This window comes from Camarhynchus parvulus, chromosome 1 (genome assembly GCF_901933205.1).
Source record: "Camarhynchus parvulus chromosome 1, STF_HiC, whole genome shotgun sequence".
In the NCBI taxonomy this organism is placed as follows: Eukaryota; Metazoa; Chordata; class Aves; order Passeriformes; family Thraupidae; genus Camarhynchus; species Camarhynchus parvulus.
Genome location: NC_044571.1, coordinates 94,398,966 through 94,416,054, shown reverse-complemented (window position 1 = coordinate 94,416,054; position 17,089 = coordinate 94,398,966). Strand labels below are relative to the sequence as shown.

General features: G+C 38.1%; 1 protein-coding gene across 6 annotated transcripts in view; it reads right to left on the bottom strand.

Annotated features, from left to right (window-relative positions):
• The window catches only part of NME7 (NME/NM23 family member 7), an 89,208-nt gene that overhangs the window by 27,400 nt on the left and 44,719 nt on the right, over positions 1 to 17,089 (bottom strand). For all 6 annotated transcript variants that reach the window (XM_030948993.1, XM_030949080.1, XM_030948908.1 and 3 more), the window contains 3 exons: positions 12,898 to 12,962; positions 12,030 to 12,098; positions 8,249 to 8,350 (listed from right to left, as the gene is read on the bottom strand). In XM_030948993.1, the coding sequence (XP_030804853.1) occupies positions 8,249 to 8,350; positions 12,030 to 12,098; positions 12,898 to 12,962 (236 nt within the window). The remainder of the gene's footprint in view (positions 1 to 8,248; positions 8,351 to 12,029; positions 12,099 to 12,897; positions 12,963 to 17,089) is intronic.

Below are 17,089 nucleotides of genomic sequence, written 5' to 3'. Positions count from 1 at the left end.
ACCTCTGCAATTACAGCAGAACCTTAAATAGAACAGTGTAAAGGAAAATGAAGGGAGAAAAAATACTAAAAAAATGAAAAGAAAGGGAGACAGACATCCTCTGACTGCAGGAGGACACTACAACCTAAAAGGTCTGATGATCAGCTATTTGTATTAATGACAAAGACTGTTTTCATGACGGGGGGTATACTCTTATTTTTAAACAGTATTAAAACCCTCCCACAGGCCAGGTAAATCACATTGTAATCCAGTGCAGCTGTGAGAAACAAGTCCTGGAGAGAACCCTGCAGACTACATTTGATCAACCTAGCAGTGAAGGATTACCTTGTATATTTGTCTATACTAGGCTGACATCACATAATCAGAGGCTATGTTAGAAGCCTACCTCTTTCTCTACAGTAGCGGGAACCAAAACTTTTCCCTTTAATCCATCTAAAATACCTAAGCAGAGATACAACAAAGATATGATATATTGATTTTGTATTATTTAGACACAAACCAAGCAAATGCTGAAAGAAACTAGGCAAGCACTTCTAAAACTTTGTGTGGTCACTTTTAAAATAAAATATGAGCCATCAGTATGAGATACTAAATCAGTAACACCACCCTGAAGCATGGCATTTATTCAAAGCTTGGAGAGAACATTACCAGGAAGATCCAATGCAAACAGGGTGTGGAAGCATTCATTTTGCAGAACAAGACCCACAGATGGATAGTTATTACCAAAACTCTCTGCAATCACAAAAAACACACCTCCTCAAGGCTGAATAGACAAATTTATGTAACTTACAGCATTTATAAGAATCCTGTGTTCATCACAGCTGCTTAAAATAAACAATTCTTTAATAACACACACCTACTTATTTGATTTGTGCTCAGTCTGAGTGCAAAGGGAGCCTTTATGATTTCTAAGCCAGTCTTTCAGTCTTCATTCCCACCTACGTACAGATGCAATTAGTCTTTATTATTTCAGATCAGATTATAAGTCTTTGTGCGTCTGCAGAGCTGATCAGTACCAAGGTCTTGACCAAAAAAATTGAGTTTTCTTAAAAAGTAAATATTCTAGGTGCAGCTTAAACCCTTACCAAAATGGCTAGTCCTGTGACACTTTTCGGGAAAGGCCCAAACATCCAGCTCCAGGACATCCTGGCACATTAGCCATTCTGCAGAGTAACTAGGAGATCTCCATGGTAGTTCAGCAAGTCAAGGAAGATCAGTAACCAATGCTGTAAATGCTCTGTGGCACAGCTCTGCTTTCCTTCAGTCTCTGGGCTCATGTTAAGTTTCACTCCTATTGCTAAAAGAGGGCAAGTTATTCCAGCCTGGAACGAGGTGAGAGGTACCCCGAAAGAAACACTTCCAAGCCAGAGATAGACTGACATAAGGGAAAGACAAACGCAGATGAGAGCACTGAAGATTCTGAAGCTGATGCTACTTTCTAGAAGGACATACAGAATCTTTGACAAAATATTGTAACTTCCTGCAAATCTCCAGAAATCAGTTTAAAACATGTCTTGTCATCAGAGGATACTAAAATATCATAATGTCAGGTAGCAGAAGAAACTCCAAAAAAAAAAAACCCCTACTACATAGGCTAGAGGGGTTTTGGTAGTCAACTAATTATAAAAAAAGGCATTGCAGCAACTGGAAATGAGATGCAAATATACTCTCAGTCCTCCCCAGAGGGCATAAACACCTTCTCTCCAGAGGACAAAAGCAGCAAACTCTTCAGTATCATGCCTCTGTGGTGGCAGTGGCCCTGGTAATAGACAGTGCAGTATCTTTTATTAACTATTTTAGCAAATTACTCAAATTTGAGACCACTGAACTCAAGTCCAGTGAGCTCACATCCAGGATGTGTTTAGGCAGCAACAGTTGCATTGATAACACATTCAAGTTCAGTAGCTCTGGAGCAGCAGACAAGGAGTGGCAGATAAAAGCATTTTTTTTCCAACTGTAACTTTGCCAACATGCCTCAATCATACTGGATTTAAAGTAGAGTTAGGTCTTGAGGGCTCTGTCAATATTTAGTCTCCTGATGGAGACTGTCAGTCACCACTAATAACAGCAAATTTCAATCTAGCCATCAAGAATCAAAGTGAGCCTACAAGCTCCAGCTCCACATGACACTGAACAGCCATCATATGACAGCAACCTTGTGGCAACAACAAGCCACATCTAAAAGCAAACCACTTGCAAGTAAAGGGCTCCTCCACTACTACTGCTCTGATTTTTGTTCTAATCTTTGCACAAAGACATATTGCCCTGGGGCTGAAATCCCTCTTGCCATCAAACACCTGCCCATCACCTGCAAAGAGCGGCTTGGAGGAGACAGTCTGCAAGAAACACAGCTCTAAGCTGGTCACTTCAAAATTGTGAGCAGATCATCCATGCCACTACAAAGGACATATATATGTGATCAAAGAAAATAGGGCAGCAGGCGTAGGGTGGGTATCAAGGCCTGCCAGACCTCTGCAGTACATATTCAGAAGCAAAAAAGTCATCAGGAGAACTTACTATGATCACTGAATTCATGCCTGTAAAAATTACTTATTGGATTCTTGACTCTCAGCTGCTCCCAGGGCTACACAGAGCTTTGAGAGGAAGAACAAACAATTATGAGTTTTGTTCCTGGTGCAGCCAGTGCAGATTCCATGCATTTTAAACCAGGGAAAGCCATTCACTACCACAGGTGCAGTGTTTGGCATCCACAGATATAGGCTTGTCTCTGGCAAGAAACTGTAATACTGCTGGAGGTAAATTTCAAATCATACACCAATATACGGACAGTCTAAAACAGTGGTGACAACGCCTAGTTGCAGTCACATTGCAGCTAAGGGTCATTAGAGCACAGCTATCTCAGCACTTCCTATCTTCTAGATCCCCTGCCTGTGCACAAAGAGGTGACATGGACAAAGGCAGGAGAAGTCCTGAACTTACAGATACCTTGGGCTTTAGGAATCAGCAGTGCCAGCTCAGAAAAAGGGGGCTGCACTAGAGGGAAGAATGCACCTCCGCAGATAAAAACTACCCTGTCTACCAACTAAGAGCCTTAGTGCTGTCTAGAACACTTTTTCATTAGGCCTGCAGAAATTAATGTAGAAATTAAAAACTGAATAGACAGAGTCAGATGATTGACCCTAAATAACTTCTAAACAATTCAATCATGTCTTTCCTATTGCTGGCTTAAACAGCAGGATATTGTAACTGGTATTGATTGGTCTGTTTACTACTCAAGCTAGTAACAGTCTGCACCTGAATTAAAGTTTTTATTTTTATTACATGACTCAGACTATCTGAGCAGATAATCAATTATATTAAAATCTTCTTCAATAAAGAGTTCGATTAAAACAATCTTATTTCTCTTGAAAGACATTATGTACTTCATTATCAACACTCTCATCAGGGCTCACTAGGCTATAGGGAGAATCCACACTGAAATAGCTATAGAGGTACTAATAGAAAACGAGTACTTGGAAGCTCAAAAATAGCCTTCATATTCCTTTACATCTTCCACTGAACTATTCTTTACATGATGCACCATGAAAATGTTGTGCTGATAATGTAGCTCTAGGAACATATAAGGCCTCACATATACCTGTTTTTCACTGCTAGAGATTCACAGGAGGTCTATAAAAACAAAAATCTTACAGCAACAGTGCTCTTTGGCTCATAGCTTTCCCTGTTTAACTGATGTGAATAACTGAGGCAGAAAGATATTGAACTTTTTGTCCAAGGTCACACAGCGAGGTCAGGAATGGAGCTAAAGCAGACTCCAGTTCTTTCAGTTCACTGCTTTGTTTTAAACCATCTAATCTCCCTTTCAGCTCTTTCATGCAAAAGTACAAATGACTTGATACATTGTTACACTTAGAGGTGCAAATCCCCAGTGTAAAAAGAATGCAGGTTAGGATTTAAAGCAAGCGTATGAAAATCCCCTTTCAGTCCACAGGATACAGAAATATTGCAGCACACCCCATCACTTTAATAATATCTCACAACAGAAGGGACTTGAGTCACGTTTAGTGTACTGCCAATTCCAAGTAAAAGCTCTTAGGAATACTAAAATTTATGCAGTCAGCCAGGAACATGTAGCTGATGTAGACTCTTGGAATAATGTATTATAACCAACTTTTTAATTTGCATATGAACAAAGTTCAAAAAAAACCAAAACAAAAAACCCCCACCTTAATTTCTACAGCGTTTTTCAAGTGTTTTATGAATACTAAGTAATCATCCTGACAACTCCATGACAAAATGGTACCAAGCAGTTACTTCAATATAGAAGCTGCACAAAGATGTGAAAACTAAAGCTGTAGCTTCAGACCTAAGTAATAACAAAAAGCCTCTGACTGCTCCAGAGGCCCAGAATATACAAACATTAGTGAAATGAAATATCAATGCCAGCAAACTCAAGTGGTGACAGGATTCCCTGGCCACCTTCCCCTTGTTCCAAGGTTTTCCATTACAGATTTTACAACCCGGTCCATGTTAAAGCAAGCTAAATCAATGCAGAATAGGTTGCTTTCTTTTTTTTCCTTACTGAACTTAAAACAGCTTTTTTCATAATGCACACTGTGCTGCATTTAACCCTACCCCTCCAAGCATCTTCATTTCCTTACAATGAAGGAGAAACACAACTTCATTTCTGTCAGACTTTGGTCCAGTTAATAACTTTTACCTCCAAGTAACAGTGTGCACTGAAAGTTGAAAAGACAAGTGTTCTGTAAGAATCAGATTTAATTAACTTTTAAGTCCTCTTCCTAGCTTTCTAGAACAGCTATCTCTTTGTCATAGGTGAAATTTAAATTTTTTTTTCCTTTCAATTTTTTTCCTTTTTTTCAACTGCACCAATAGAAACACAGTGAAATAGCATCCAGCAAAAAAAATGTGTAATTTAAAGGGCTTAAATGATCCAGACACAACATGAAAATCAGTGGGACCTGAAGTAATTTCACAAACCCCCATTCTTATTTGTAATTTAAATATCTGAACAAAAGTTCTCAGCTGCTCATAGGATGTCAGCATTTCAAAACTTATAGTTTTGTGTGCATAGCAGTCTGAGGATGCCTCCCCTCCCTGAAAAGCTGCAGTCTTGTGTGACATTCAGACACCTTTTTAAACAGCTCTTATTAACATTGCAAATAAACATTTTCAAGATGGGCATCAGTATGACTGCTGGCCTTTTACAGCGGTACTGCAAAAATAAGTAAAGAGTAAACAACTGTTAGAGCAGATGTAGAGAGAACCTTCCACTTCCACGGCCCACATATTAGCCACAGAGGCAAACCAGGGCAGAGAGGAAGAGGCACAGAGGGACATCAAGAGCAAGGCATAGAAGGAGCCTGAGACCTGACTAGAAAATGCAACTGGAACACAAAAACAAGCATCACAACTGGACTACAGAAAGGCCTGAGGTGTGACCACCAATGACACAAAAGAATGACCTATGATTAAAGAGGCTGACAGCACACCAAGAGTACAGTGAGCCAGGCAGACATTCAGCAGAAAAGTGCCAGCATACAAGAAGGATGCAAGGAGCAGCAGGATCTGCAGAAAGGCATATATCCTACTGCATGTACTATCTACTGGGGACAAGTGTTCCACAAGCCAGAAATCTGCCACACTGAACCCTCCGATCAGACCACAGTAATTTTGGGAGTGAGTACGTTCAGCAAGCACAGCTCTTCCCAGAGAAGTATCTTTATTCCATCACCTGCTTTCCAGGTCTGATACGGTCTTCACACATGATTACCAAGAGGCTCAAACCAGGTTTTTTGTTTAGTTGTCTTCCCTACTACCACAGAGGAGGTTTCAATAAATTATTTATAAGGTGGTTTATAATGAAGGGTATTTTTGGCAGAGAGCTTTACTGACCTGCAGTGCTAACAAACTATTACCCATTATAGAAAATAGCCCAGAGTTCCAGTTCATTTTTAGCATTATACACTTGTTATAAATTATCTTAATGAAGTCTGATCTTCAAAATAGAAGAATTCTAATTCTTTCTTAAGCCCTATACATCCTGTAAAACCAAGAACAGACTGAAAGGGCTGTTAACATTCACACCCGGTTTAGATATCTGATGCGCCACAAAGTAATAATTATATTTGTTATGTATTTAAGATATAATTAACAGAACAGGGGATTGGCAAAGATTCATTATATAAGTCAAATTCCAACACCTTCACTCACTTCAAATAGCACTTTGCCTTGAAAGCAATGACAGTGATTACAATGGCAGATAAGGTACTCTTTAACAGGAGCAAAAGTGACCCAAATGAGTCAATTTTTGTAGTGAACTTGGTCTTCTCCTGTATTTTTGAACAGACTGCACACACATCAGAATCTAGCATATGTAAAAAGACAAGCTATAAAGAGATCCAGATCTCTTAATGATAATGCACTATTTGCATGACACTTAGACGTTCCTTAACCACTAGAATATCAATCAAGTCCAAATTATCTTCATGGTCTGCATATAACCTCTTTCAGTAATGAAACTGCTGTTATGGTTTCTGCTACTCCTATTTTAGACAAATATTGTAACCACAAAGTGCAGGTGTGAGCTTCTCTGGCAATTCCAGCTGGGAATGACAAAAGCCCCTTTATCCTCGGGGACAAGCTACAAACACTGTCTGAAGAGACAGATTAACTTCAGGCAATGATTAGTCTTGAGAGCATCTGTACAGGCTTTATGTGCTTGGTGAATCAATTAATTTGCAATTTATACAGAAAACAGAGCACAGAAATACAACACTGTCTTCCAAACATACCATTAGTGGAACTGCTCTGAAGTCAGCGTCCAAAACTTACAGCCTGTGCTTCCACTAGAAGCAGGCAGGTACTCATTTTCACTTCACAAGTCAGACATTAAACCATTACCAGGGAAACAGAAACAGCATCACTAGGTCACTGAGGAGCAAGAGATCTGGGAGACAGGAAATTAGTTCCCTCCTCTGCGGTTTTCTCCTGTTACCCAGAAAACCCATCAGTTTTTACATCCCTCAGTTCCTCAGCTCATCGATAGCTGCTAACACACATTGCATATTTATTACAGTTTTTCATGTGAGTAAGGAAAGCCAATGAAATTCCCCTTATATAGAAACAATTGTCTTTCATAAATAAAAGCCACTGTGATGTTTGCAAGCATACGTTGATTTTAATTTATCAGGTATTAAACAAGCAGACATATGAAAAGGATGTAATAGGCCCAAATAAAATGACTCTATCTTTGATTGTTTTAAAGACCAGTAACCTTAAACATGGAATTTGAAACCAAAACCACTACATTGTGTACATTACTACTGATATACCATCCTACAGTTAAAACTAAGTCAGATAAATGGCTTATGCTCTGTTTACAAGATGCTAACCCAGCAGGGAAATATTTGAATGTTACCAAACAGAAAAGGCAATAAAAGTTTGGATAATGCCTTTAACCTGTGCTTTCTATAATGAAAACTCTGTATCTGAAGAAAAACATCCTGAATCACTTGTTCTCCCCTTCAAACATTCATTTGTGTGATTATTTTCCAAGAAGATTGGTGACTTGCCTCAAGTCTGCCACTAAAACATTAAATAATAACAAGAAAAACATACAAGCCCTGACTTTACTGCCTCCATCGCGCCTTTCACCTCATTCTTCTTGTGTGTAGAGCAGCCTTCACTGTTTAACAGAAATCTGCAAACTTTTTGATACAGTACTTACACGTGTCTTCAAATTGCACACAGTATTACACACATGTAATTATACACCTCAAGAAATGAAAAACAAAAGCTAGAAGCGAACAGGTATAAGAACTTTGACACACTTTTTTGTTTGCTTCCTTCTAAAAATCAAAGGAACCTATTCTCCTTTCAGTTTCATCCTAGGAGAATGCCACAGACTGAAGTGAATTAACATGTGATCACACTAGCATCCACAAGAAATAAGTGTTCATTCCAGGGCTCTGAAGCTTTGCATTCTTATATTTGTGAATTCTTAAACAGAGATTTTTGCCTAGATAGCTTTCCTTTCACATAAATGTCATCACAGTATTTTATAATCTGGTTTAGGTAAGATCAGAAGGGTTGCTAAAGGATTTGCAAATTAGTCCACCAAGGTCAGTGTTTGACCTCTTATAATAAGGTAATACATATTTCTAATGAATGCAGCAGACATGGGGCAGCTATACCACACTTTGACATTTTAATTCACTTAGCACATCAATTTTATGCTTTATTTATCACTCAAGAAAGTACTTACAGGGTCAGAAGGACCACAGAAGTCTCTGAACACTTTTGAAGGATCAAATTGTCTAATCTCCATTGCTATGCAAGGGCCTGAACACAACTCTGAAACCATCTCCTGGAAGAGAAAGAAGACAGAAAAAAAGTTGAACTCTTTGGGATTCAGCAAGGGCTGCATTTGTCCCCAAAACAAGGCCCAAACTTACAGGACAGGAACAATTAAGAAACGTGCATTTAAGAAAGTGAGGACACTAAACAGATACCATTAGTACTCACCACAAAAGAAATGTTTTCCATTTTGCTACTTGGTTTAGAAGGTGGAAATTAAGAAAAATTGGATATTCAGCTTCAACAGAATTCTGAATAGCATATAACAGCGTCCACAATACTTTAAATTCTTTTGTAGGTACCTCCTTATTGATCTGGACCTAGATTCCAAGGCAGTATCTCGTAACTTGTCAAACTAGACTGAATCACTGGAATGTACTTTGCTGGGTTTTAAACCTGAAAAATCACACTATGTTCAGCCAGTTCCACAGGCAGCAATGTACTTTACAGTGTTCCGTACCAGAAGCACAGTGCACAGCCTATATCTGTTTTTAAATATACACTCATTTGATGGCTTTAAGTCATCAAAATGTCTCCTGGGCTTTTGGTTCTCTCTGTCCTTTCCTCACAGATTACTACAGAAGCTGAAACACACAAGTCAACAGTATCTGTGCCTCTGGCACAACCTTTTAGGGAAAGGGTCTGGCAACATTCTTGTGATGTACTAATACCAGGATCTCAGTAACAGTGAAATCATCTGTTTCCCTGGAGTCTCCAGGAGAGTAAAGAGACATCGTGAGTTCTGTGTGGGTGATGAAGATAGGTCTAAGTTTTCATAAGCTTAAAATAACCCTGGGCATTAGTGCCAATTTCGAGTTTGTTAATTAGAGGTATGGGTTTCACATGCAGAAAGAATCTATTTTGATGTTCTAGTCTGACTTCCTTTTTTAAATCATGGCCTTATAATTGCATAGTTGTCTAGAAATCTAGACAGACAAGTTTTAAACAAATCAAGACAATTAAAGGAATCAAAACCAACAAGGAAAGACGAAAGGACAAAACATGCACAGAAAGTAAGGGAGGATAGGTAAGGACGAACAAGGTTCTGCAATCATGCCCACCAGCCACAGGCAGATCAAAGGTGAACCACGGCATACAGAGTGGATGAAAGAGCAGAAGGAAAATGACAACTAAGTCCTTCTCTTCCTTCTATGAATTCTGACAGAAAAGAAATACACAATGACTCCGAGACAAGCAGCACTATTCCAAAAGCTACTATCCTCATACTGGATTCCATACTGAGAACGTGTGCCTAAGCTCCCCTTCTCTGAATTTTATCCAGTGCCTCTATCATGAACCAGATCCTAGGAAATTTAGGTAGAAGTATTCCTTAAAGACATGAAAGGAGTGCAGACTAGGCTTCATGCTCTACAACATAAATACATATTTTAATTCCAAAAACTGTTTTATCACCAACAGATCCTCTGTTCGAAACAGGTCAAAGAGGCACGTATTTCATTCTGCCAAGAAACAGTAAACAGTTCCTCCCTCTTTTATTGTTTCTGTCTCAGCACAAAGATTCCACCAGCAACAGTGAACAACATGACCGAAGCGACTCCTCACTCCTTCATTACTGCACAGAGCTGAGACCTGAAGACCAGATGCCACCAGGTACAGCACAGAGGCAGGTGGTTCTGTGTCAGACAAGCCTGATCTACTTACACAGCCTCATCAAGTCCAGAGCTGAGTCTAAATAGCAGACAACGTTTGTCTGGTGAGGCTCCCAATTACAGCTACATCAAATTTTCTCTGGCAAATATATTCATCAAATAGCATGGTTTGTGGTCAGCCAGAACCATTCCTGGAGGTGGATCAAGCTCGAGGATTTTTGATTAATAAAGTGGATTCTGAGCTGAAATAATCTCACTTCTTTTTCCCCATTTTCTGTTCTGGCTAGAGTAGGAAATAAAAGCAAAACAGCACAAAAACTAAGCAACAGTATGTAAAATCCCATGTAGGAGATACTAACAAAGCTAAAATTTTGGGCAATTGTACAGCTTTCTCTTTTCACAGAATACTTTAAATACAATGTCAAACCTTTATCTGACTGACAAGAAATAACCAGAAGAAATGGAACTATAGTTTTTTAAAAGGATTTCTGGATGCTAGTATCTTTTCTGCTGAGTTATTTTGGAATGATAAATAAAATTTAGACCAAAACAGATGGTTCTGAGTCACATACAGAAGTGGTCATATTCTTTCTCCAATATCCTTTTTTGTAACACACTTTCCTATTTGGACTGCACTGACAATATCCATTGCTGTTCCCATGTGTGCCTTTTCCAGAAGCCTTTACCATCATGATTAGCTTTTCTATGTTTTCCTACTTTTCAGATATTGAATGCATGAAAATATGAATTTGATTTCTTTTCAACTGAGTCAATCCAGCACATATAACCTGCAGGATGGAGCCCCAGATTCTCACTTTTCTTGACATCACCTACAAGGCATTTCATTTATTGACCTACCTTGTTTAAACGTCACCTTTCCCTCTGAGTAACTCTCCAATTAAATTATGTAACTAAAATTTGCAACTTGTTAGAGGGTTAGAGATTGTGCAGCCCAAGACCTGCAGAAAATGGCAGAGAATTTCCCATTTTGTTCAAAGCAGAGACTTTTGCAGCACTACAGGACTCCTCAGACCCTGAAATACTAGTCAGATATTTCAGTTTTTAAATTCTGCCACATACCCACAAGTATGCCTGTCCAATCTCCCTTTGGTACTTGTCAAAAATGATGTTCAGAGGATGCCTTATGAGTATTCCCCAATCTGAGAGTGAATTAACAGCACTCCTAACCCATTTAAAGACAAATCTACAAACCCTGTTGAAATAAGTTAGACTGAACAATCATAAAGGAGGAAAAAAATAATAAAAATTTCATTTTCAGAGTAGTATTAGTAAATATGTAGAAAACTTACAATAATGTAACCATTTAAAAATTAAAGATAATTTGCAACATAATAGCATGGCAGTGAAACTAAACTCACTACTATGAGTAAATTACACAGTAAAGTAAAAATTACTATGGGTAAAATGAACCAAAATCCTCTGAGAGAAGGTGATCCAGAATAGAAGCTCATCTTCTTGTATTCCCATTGTTCTATCTGCAGTCAGGAAGTTTTACGTGACAGTACAAGAAATCATAACACTGTAGAGAGTCTCAGATGTCCACTGGGATTACAGCATATCTCAAACTTCTTAAATTTTCTGAATATTTATGAAAGTCAGATTGACTTATATATAAGTCAAATGACTTATATATTACAAATAAACAAAAAAATAGTTCAAGATGCCATTAGGATAGCCTCCAACACAGCAGCCTCATTGTAAATAAAATGATAAATATGTATTTTGGTCCAAGCCACTCTTACAATATCCAATCAAATAAAGATGCAGATGTGATGGAGCCTCATAGTTCAAAATCAATAAAAGAACTTTTCTGGGGAAGCTGGGGACATGACTCTGCTGTATTTTACAAATTCCTCGGCTGAACATTTTTCATTAAAGGCTGTCTTAGATTATGACACACATAACACAATTCTCACAATGAATTAATTTATTTGAGAACAGACTAGAACTGTTCAACAAAAGAAACCACATCACAATCCCAAGCAATAAGAAATGTGGTAATTTCCTCACTTCAGCATATTTTATTTTTAAACAGATTCTTGTTAAATTTAGGCTTACCAGGTATTCAGGGACAACGCCTTTGTAAATCTCATAGAATTCTTCCACATTTGGACGCTCCATGTTGAACTAAAAAACCAAAATGTTAGCCAGTCTATATTAAACAACAACAGGTATACATAGACAGCCATTCTCAACCAGCAAACATTCAGAATCCTCTAACTTTTACCAGGTAAAAGGAATGGCTTTACTACTGTAATATGAAGCTTGTCAGCAACTTAGTGATAGCACAAGCAACATAGCACACCGTACCTTTTCCACATCAGATACAAGTAGACAATGTAGCATTGGCTGATCCCATTAAGAAAGGCACTATTCTTCATTTGTGATAGGGATTTGAGTGATAGGAGAATGTCAGATCTTGAGACTTTCACCACAGCTGAAGGGCAGCACTCCTGGGAACAATCTCTGTGCCAAATCCCTTTAACTGCTGAGGTATTCAGGGTGTCAAAATCCCTCAAGTACCTTTAAAAGCATTCCCCATAATTCATACTAAATATATATTTTTTAAAAAATTAAGGAAGGATATTAAAAATAGTTTAATTAATCTTAGCTAGTACATTTTGTAAAGATATCTCAAATTGCTCCAGAAGAGACAGATATAATTACCCCCCTGCTAAGTATGGGGAAACTCAGATACAGGGAAGTGAAGTGTCTTGGCTCAAGGTCACCAAGCAAACAGAAACAGATTATCTGATCAGTCAGATACTAAAACACAAATATCACCAAGACAACGCTGATCCCAAAACACTGCTACAGCCTGCACAAGAGTTTTATACTGCAGGAAGACACCTGTGCACCACTATGACATGCATACAGCACTACTCCAACTTCTGTTTATCATAAAAACAAACAAAAGGAAACCTACCATCTGCAAAGCTGAGATCTCAAATCCTTCCTTGAGGATGGCTTTTATAATCTTCCCAGAAAGCCCTGAAGAAACATGGAAAATACAGTATTCAATGTCAAAAAAGCAGATTTTACAACTGAAAGGTATTATGCCAATATACTGCTTATTCTCAAATTGAAAAAATAGTGTTTGTGTAATGCTTGAGGGGAAGCAGAGAACAGGGCTGAGTTCACACACTCTATATTCTATATGAGCTTACATGTTGATGGTTTCAAATAATTAAACTCCATGCAGCTGTTGAAAAGCATTTCTGCCAAAAAAGGTAATTAGTGAAGCCTTTGCTGTTTTCAGATCAACTGCAAAACACCCAGTTGCTGCAAGACCAAGATTTATATTTTTAATGAAGACCCACTGGCAATACTGATGCTTAATCAGTCATGAATTCAGAGCACCAGCTGTCTTTTTCTTTTTGCAGGTCCTACTTTAAGCCAGAAACAATGCAGGATGATAACAAATATTGCCAATAAACTAGCACAGGAGTTCATGTCTTCTATGGGAAAACCACATTAGTGCAAAGTAACCTATTCCTTCAAAGTTTACAGCTCACAAATATGCTATTGCTGATGATACTGCTTGCTTTTTCTCTCCAGAATCCTCAAAGAGTGACTGATATTGTAAAACAAAACATGGAACTTCAGAAAACAAGAACCACTGATTTTCCACTGAATGTATATTTTAGATTTGCCTGTGCTTATAAGATCAGGCAATTTTGGAGATTATGGATTATGTCAGCCAAGCACAGTACTCTGTATGAGTGAATTTCACAGAATCATTGTTTTTTTATAGAACACAAATGCCTGTCCTCTAGTACAATTTGTGAGAAACCACAAATTTCTGGACATTTATCTAGAAAAGAATTAATCATAGAAGAATACCCTGTAACGAATGATTACAGCAGATGTGACTCCTGGTCATCAGATCCTTTTATTAAGTAGTCTTTAAATTGCAGGATATTTAGCACTGCACAAACTTAGGAGATGAGAATAAAACAAAGCTAGTATGGAAGTTATAGCATGCTTGAGATACAGCCTACCTGTGGCATAGGACTGGGGAGCTTCCTACTACATTAAAAGGTCAGTGAAAGCTCTGGGTAAATGACACTGAGGGTTGAAAGGCTTTCAAAAATTATATTTAGAAATGAAAATGAAAAAGAAAAACCATGTCTCTGAAGTATTTGCTACCATATTTTCATACTAAGGTTTGTGTAGAAAAGCTTTCCCTCTACAAAACACTGCATATTTCTTCCAAAAATCTCCCAACTACTGAAGGGAATATCTGAGATTTCAGTGCATACTCAGTCCATGCAGTTCTTTGTGTTTAAAGAACACAGAAACAAGCAGAGGCAAATACAATTCCTGTCCCACTATACTGTTCCACCATGTTTTGGCGAAAGTTCACTTCTGTGAACCCAGAGGAAAAAAATACCCATTTTTTAAGATTTAAAAAAAAAAATTGTAACAGGACAATGAAGGGTCTTGGACAGGTTTGTGCAGGAAATGTAAGACCACATCAGAGAAAGAACCCAGAGCTCTGATTTCTTTTTGTCCACTCTGCTGGAAAGGCTGAGCAGCTCAGATGCTTCCACACAGATTCCACTGAGGCAGTGAGCCTTCAGTCTTGTTTTCAGAGATAAATGGGCAGTTTGTAAAGAGATCAAGTGACTGGCTGGGAATAATTCAGGAAATGAATAAATAAATTGAATAAATAAATGAATTTAATTAATTAACTAATTAAATATGTGACACAGCATAAACATTTCCTCATTCTCAAAGTTCAAAGACAACACTCTGGTCAACTGCTTCACCAGAAACAAGCAAAGAGGAAGACAAGGCATTGGCAGATAAATGGTCACCCTCACTTGCAGGGAAAGAGCTATTAGAAACATAAGAGAGAGCTGCTTTGCCTGACAGATATCCATTTTACACTTTATCAGTCAAGAATGGACAACTTGCATAGGCACTCTAAGCCAGCAAGCATCTAATTAAAATACATCAACTTAGGGGGTATTATGGAGATCTGCTTTTTACAGAACTTCTGTCTTCAGCAGTTTTACAACCTACAAATAAAATCCATGTATAGAAGAAGAAAAGGGGGACTCTATTCAGCTTTCTGGACTGTTTCTCTACTGAAGTCACTAAGACCTATCTCTTCTGTAGAGAGGAGATAGTCTCCTTTAGCAATAGAAATGAAAGTAGGAAGGTATTTTGCATAAAGGTCTTTAATACAAGGTTTCTTTAATAATTGTGATAAATCTATCAAGATTTTCCTCTACATTGTATTTCTGAGTTCACTCTCACTCATCAGAGCAGCAGAGCACTTTGTTGCTCCAGACAGATTGCTCATGTCTTCAACATCCAAAAGGCTTAACCAAAGGACTTATTGTCACCATTCAGACAGATAGACACCTCACCCACAAAATTCAAAGTGCCTTGAGGAAGAAAGGCCATGAGATTTCATTTATGTTTGCAAAGCAGGATGTTAGATCCACTTCCAGGATGTGGAAATTGAGGCAGTGGAGCATAAGCAAGCTGCCAGTGGCAGCGCAGATCCACAGATCCAGTGACTTGCTCTGCCTTGTCCCAGTTTAGGCAATCCACATATCATTTCTCCTAGGGACACTTTCCTTTCAAATTCTACCTGAACCAAAATAGAAACAAAAAGCACAAAGGCAATCCCCAAGCAATAGAAGAATGCAAGCTCAAGGCTCAGCCTGGGATCTGTCTGAGGCTTTCAGCTAGTTGCATTATTGAACTGGAACATATCCTCTTTGGGGGCAGATAAGGCTCAGGAAAATATGAGCTAATTAGAGTGCCATTTCACAGCTTTCAACAGTGCTTTTCAACTTTAAAATCCAAATCTGTAGTGAAAAAACAACTTTCTAAGGACCCTTCAAAAAGGGTCAGCAGATGTTTAAAATGTGATTACAGTAAGAACACAAATCAAAGCCACAGATTAGGCACCAGTTATGATAAATTTTCAGTCTCAAAGCACAAAAGAATCCCAAGCATTACTAAATACAACTGAGGGAATTTAACACTAATACAAGAAAAAGGAGTGAAAGAAAGGGAGCTCGGGCACACAGTTTTTGTCTTCTGGGCAGCATTATATTACTACATACCTAGTACAGGACATAATAATTTTCCAATATAGACAGAAATAATTTTCCAATATATTTTAATCAGGTAAAATGATAAAGTACCAAGACTTCCTCAGTTACATTAATATTATACGACTTGGTTGCTTTACAACATACAATATTTGAAAATTGTCCTTCGTTAAGAAACAGAAAATAGCAGGGAAGATATCAGACTGAAAAATATTACCACAGTTTGCAGAATTATGCATTGGGATAAAATAAAACAGTTGAATGCAAGTCACTTTTGACTTTAATCAATGAGCCACAGCAGCTGTGCTACCGGGGACCTTTCAATCCCAGTGCACTATGAACCACCAGCCCTACAAATAGGAATGTTACATTCTCTTCCCTTTCTGACCTGTTTCCTAATTTAACCATTCCTCTGATAAAAGCTCATTAGGCAAGATAGCAGACTGCTTTCAAATCAAGGCAAGAACTAGATTCCTCATCTCAGCCTCCATATGTCATTTTTTTAAATCCTTCCAATAACTAAAAATAATTCCTCTTAAATATCAGGGGGCTTTTGACAGGAATACAAAAACTGCCATGACTGATCAGATTGATGATCCACCTCATCCAGTAATATATTTCTAAAAGTAACCTGTATACTGGGTGCTTAACATATCACTAACTATAAGTAGGAATTTAATTTCATGGTTTTTTCTGACATTTTGAAATGCAATTTTGCTTCATAGTATAATGAAATAATCTGATTCTTTACTGCCAAGTGGTAAGGTCCTATTTCAAAACTCCAGAGAATCACAATCAGGCTTGACTCCAAGCAAAGTCCTTTTTGAACTCTAGAAGATGGAAAAGTGGGATTTAGAGTTGGGCCCCCCTGCAATATACTTCAGTTGCAGTTCTTGCTAATCTTTGTTTCAGACAACATTGGAAAACACTGGGCAGTAAGTAAATGACAAATGTTGTTCTCAAAAAGTGCACTTCTTCCTATCAGTTGCTCAACCTATACCCTGAAGAACAAGATTTCTCTCTCTTTTCTTCTTTTTCTACTTA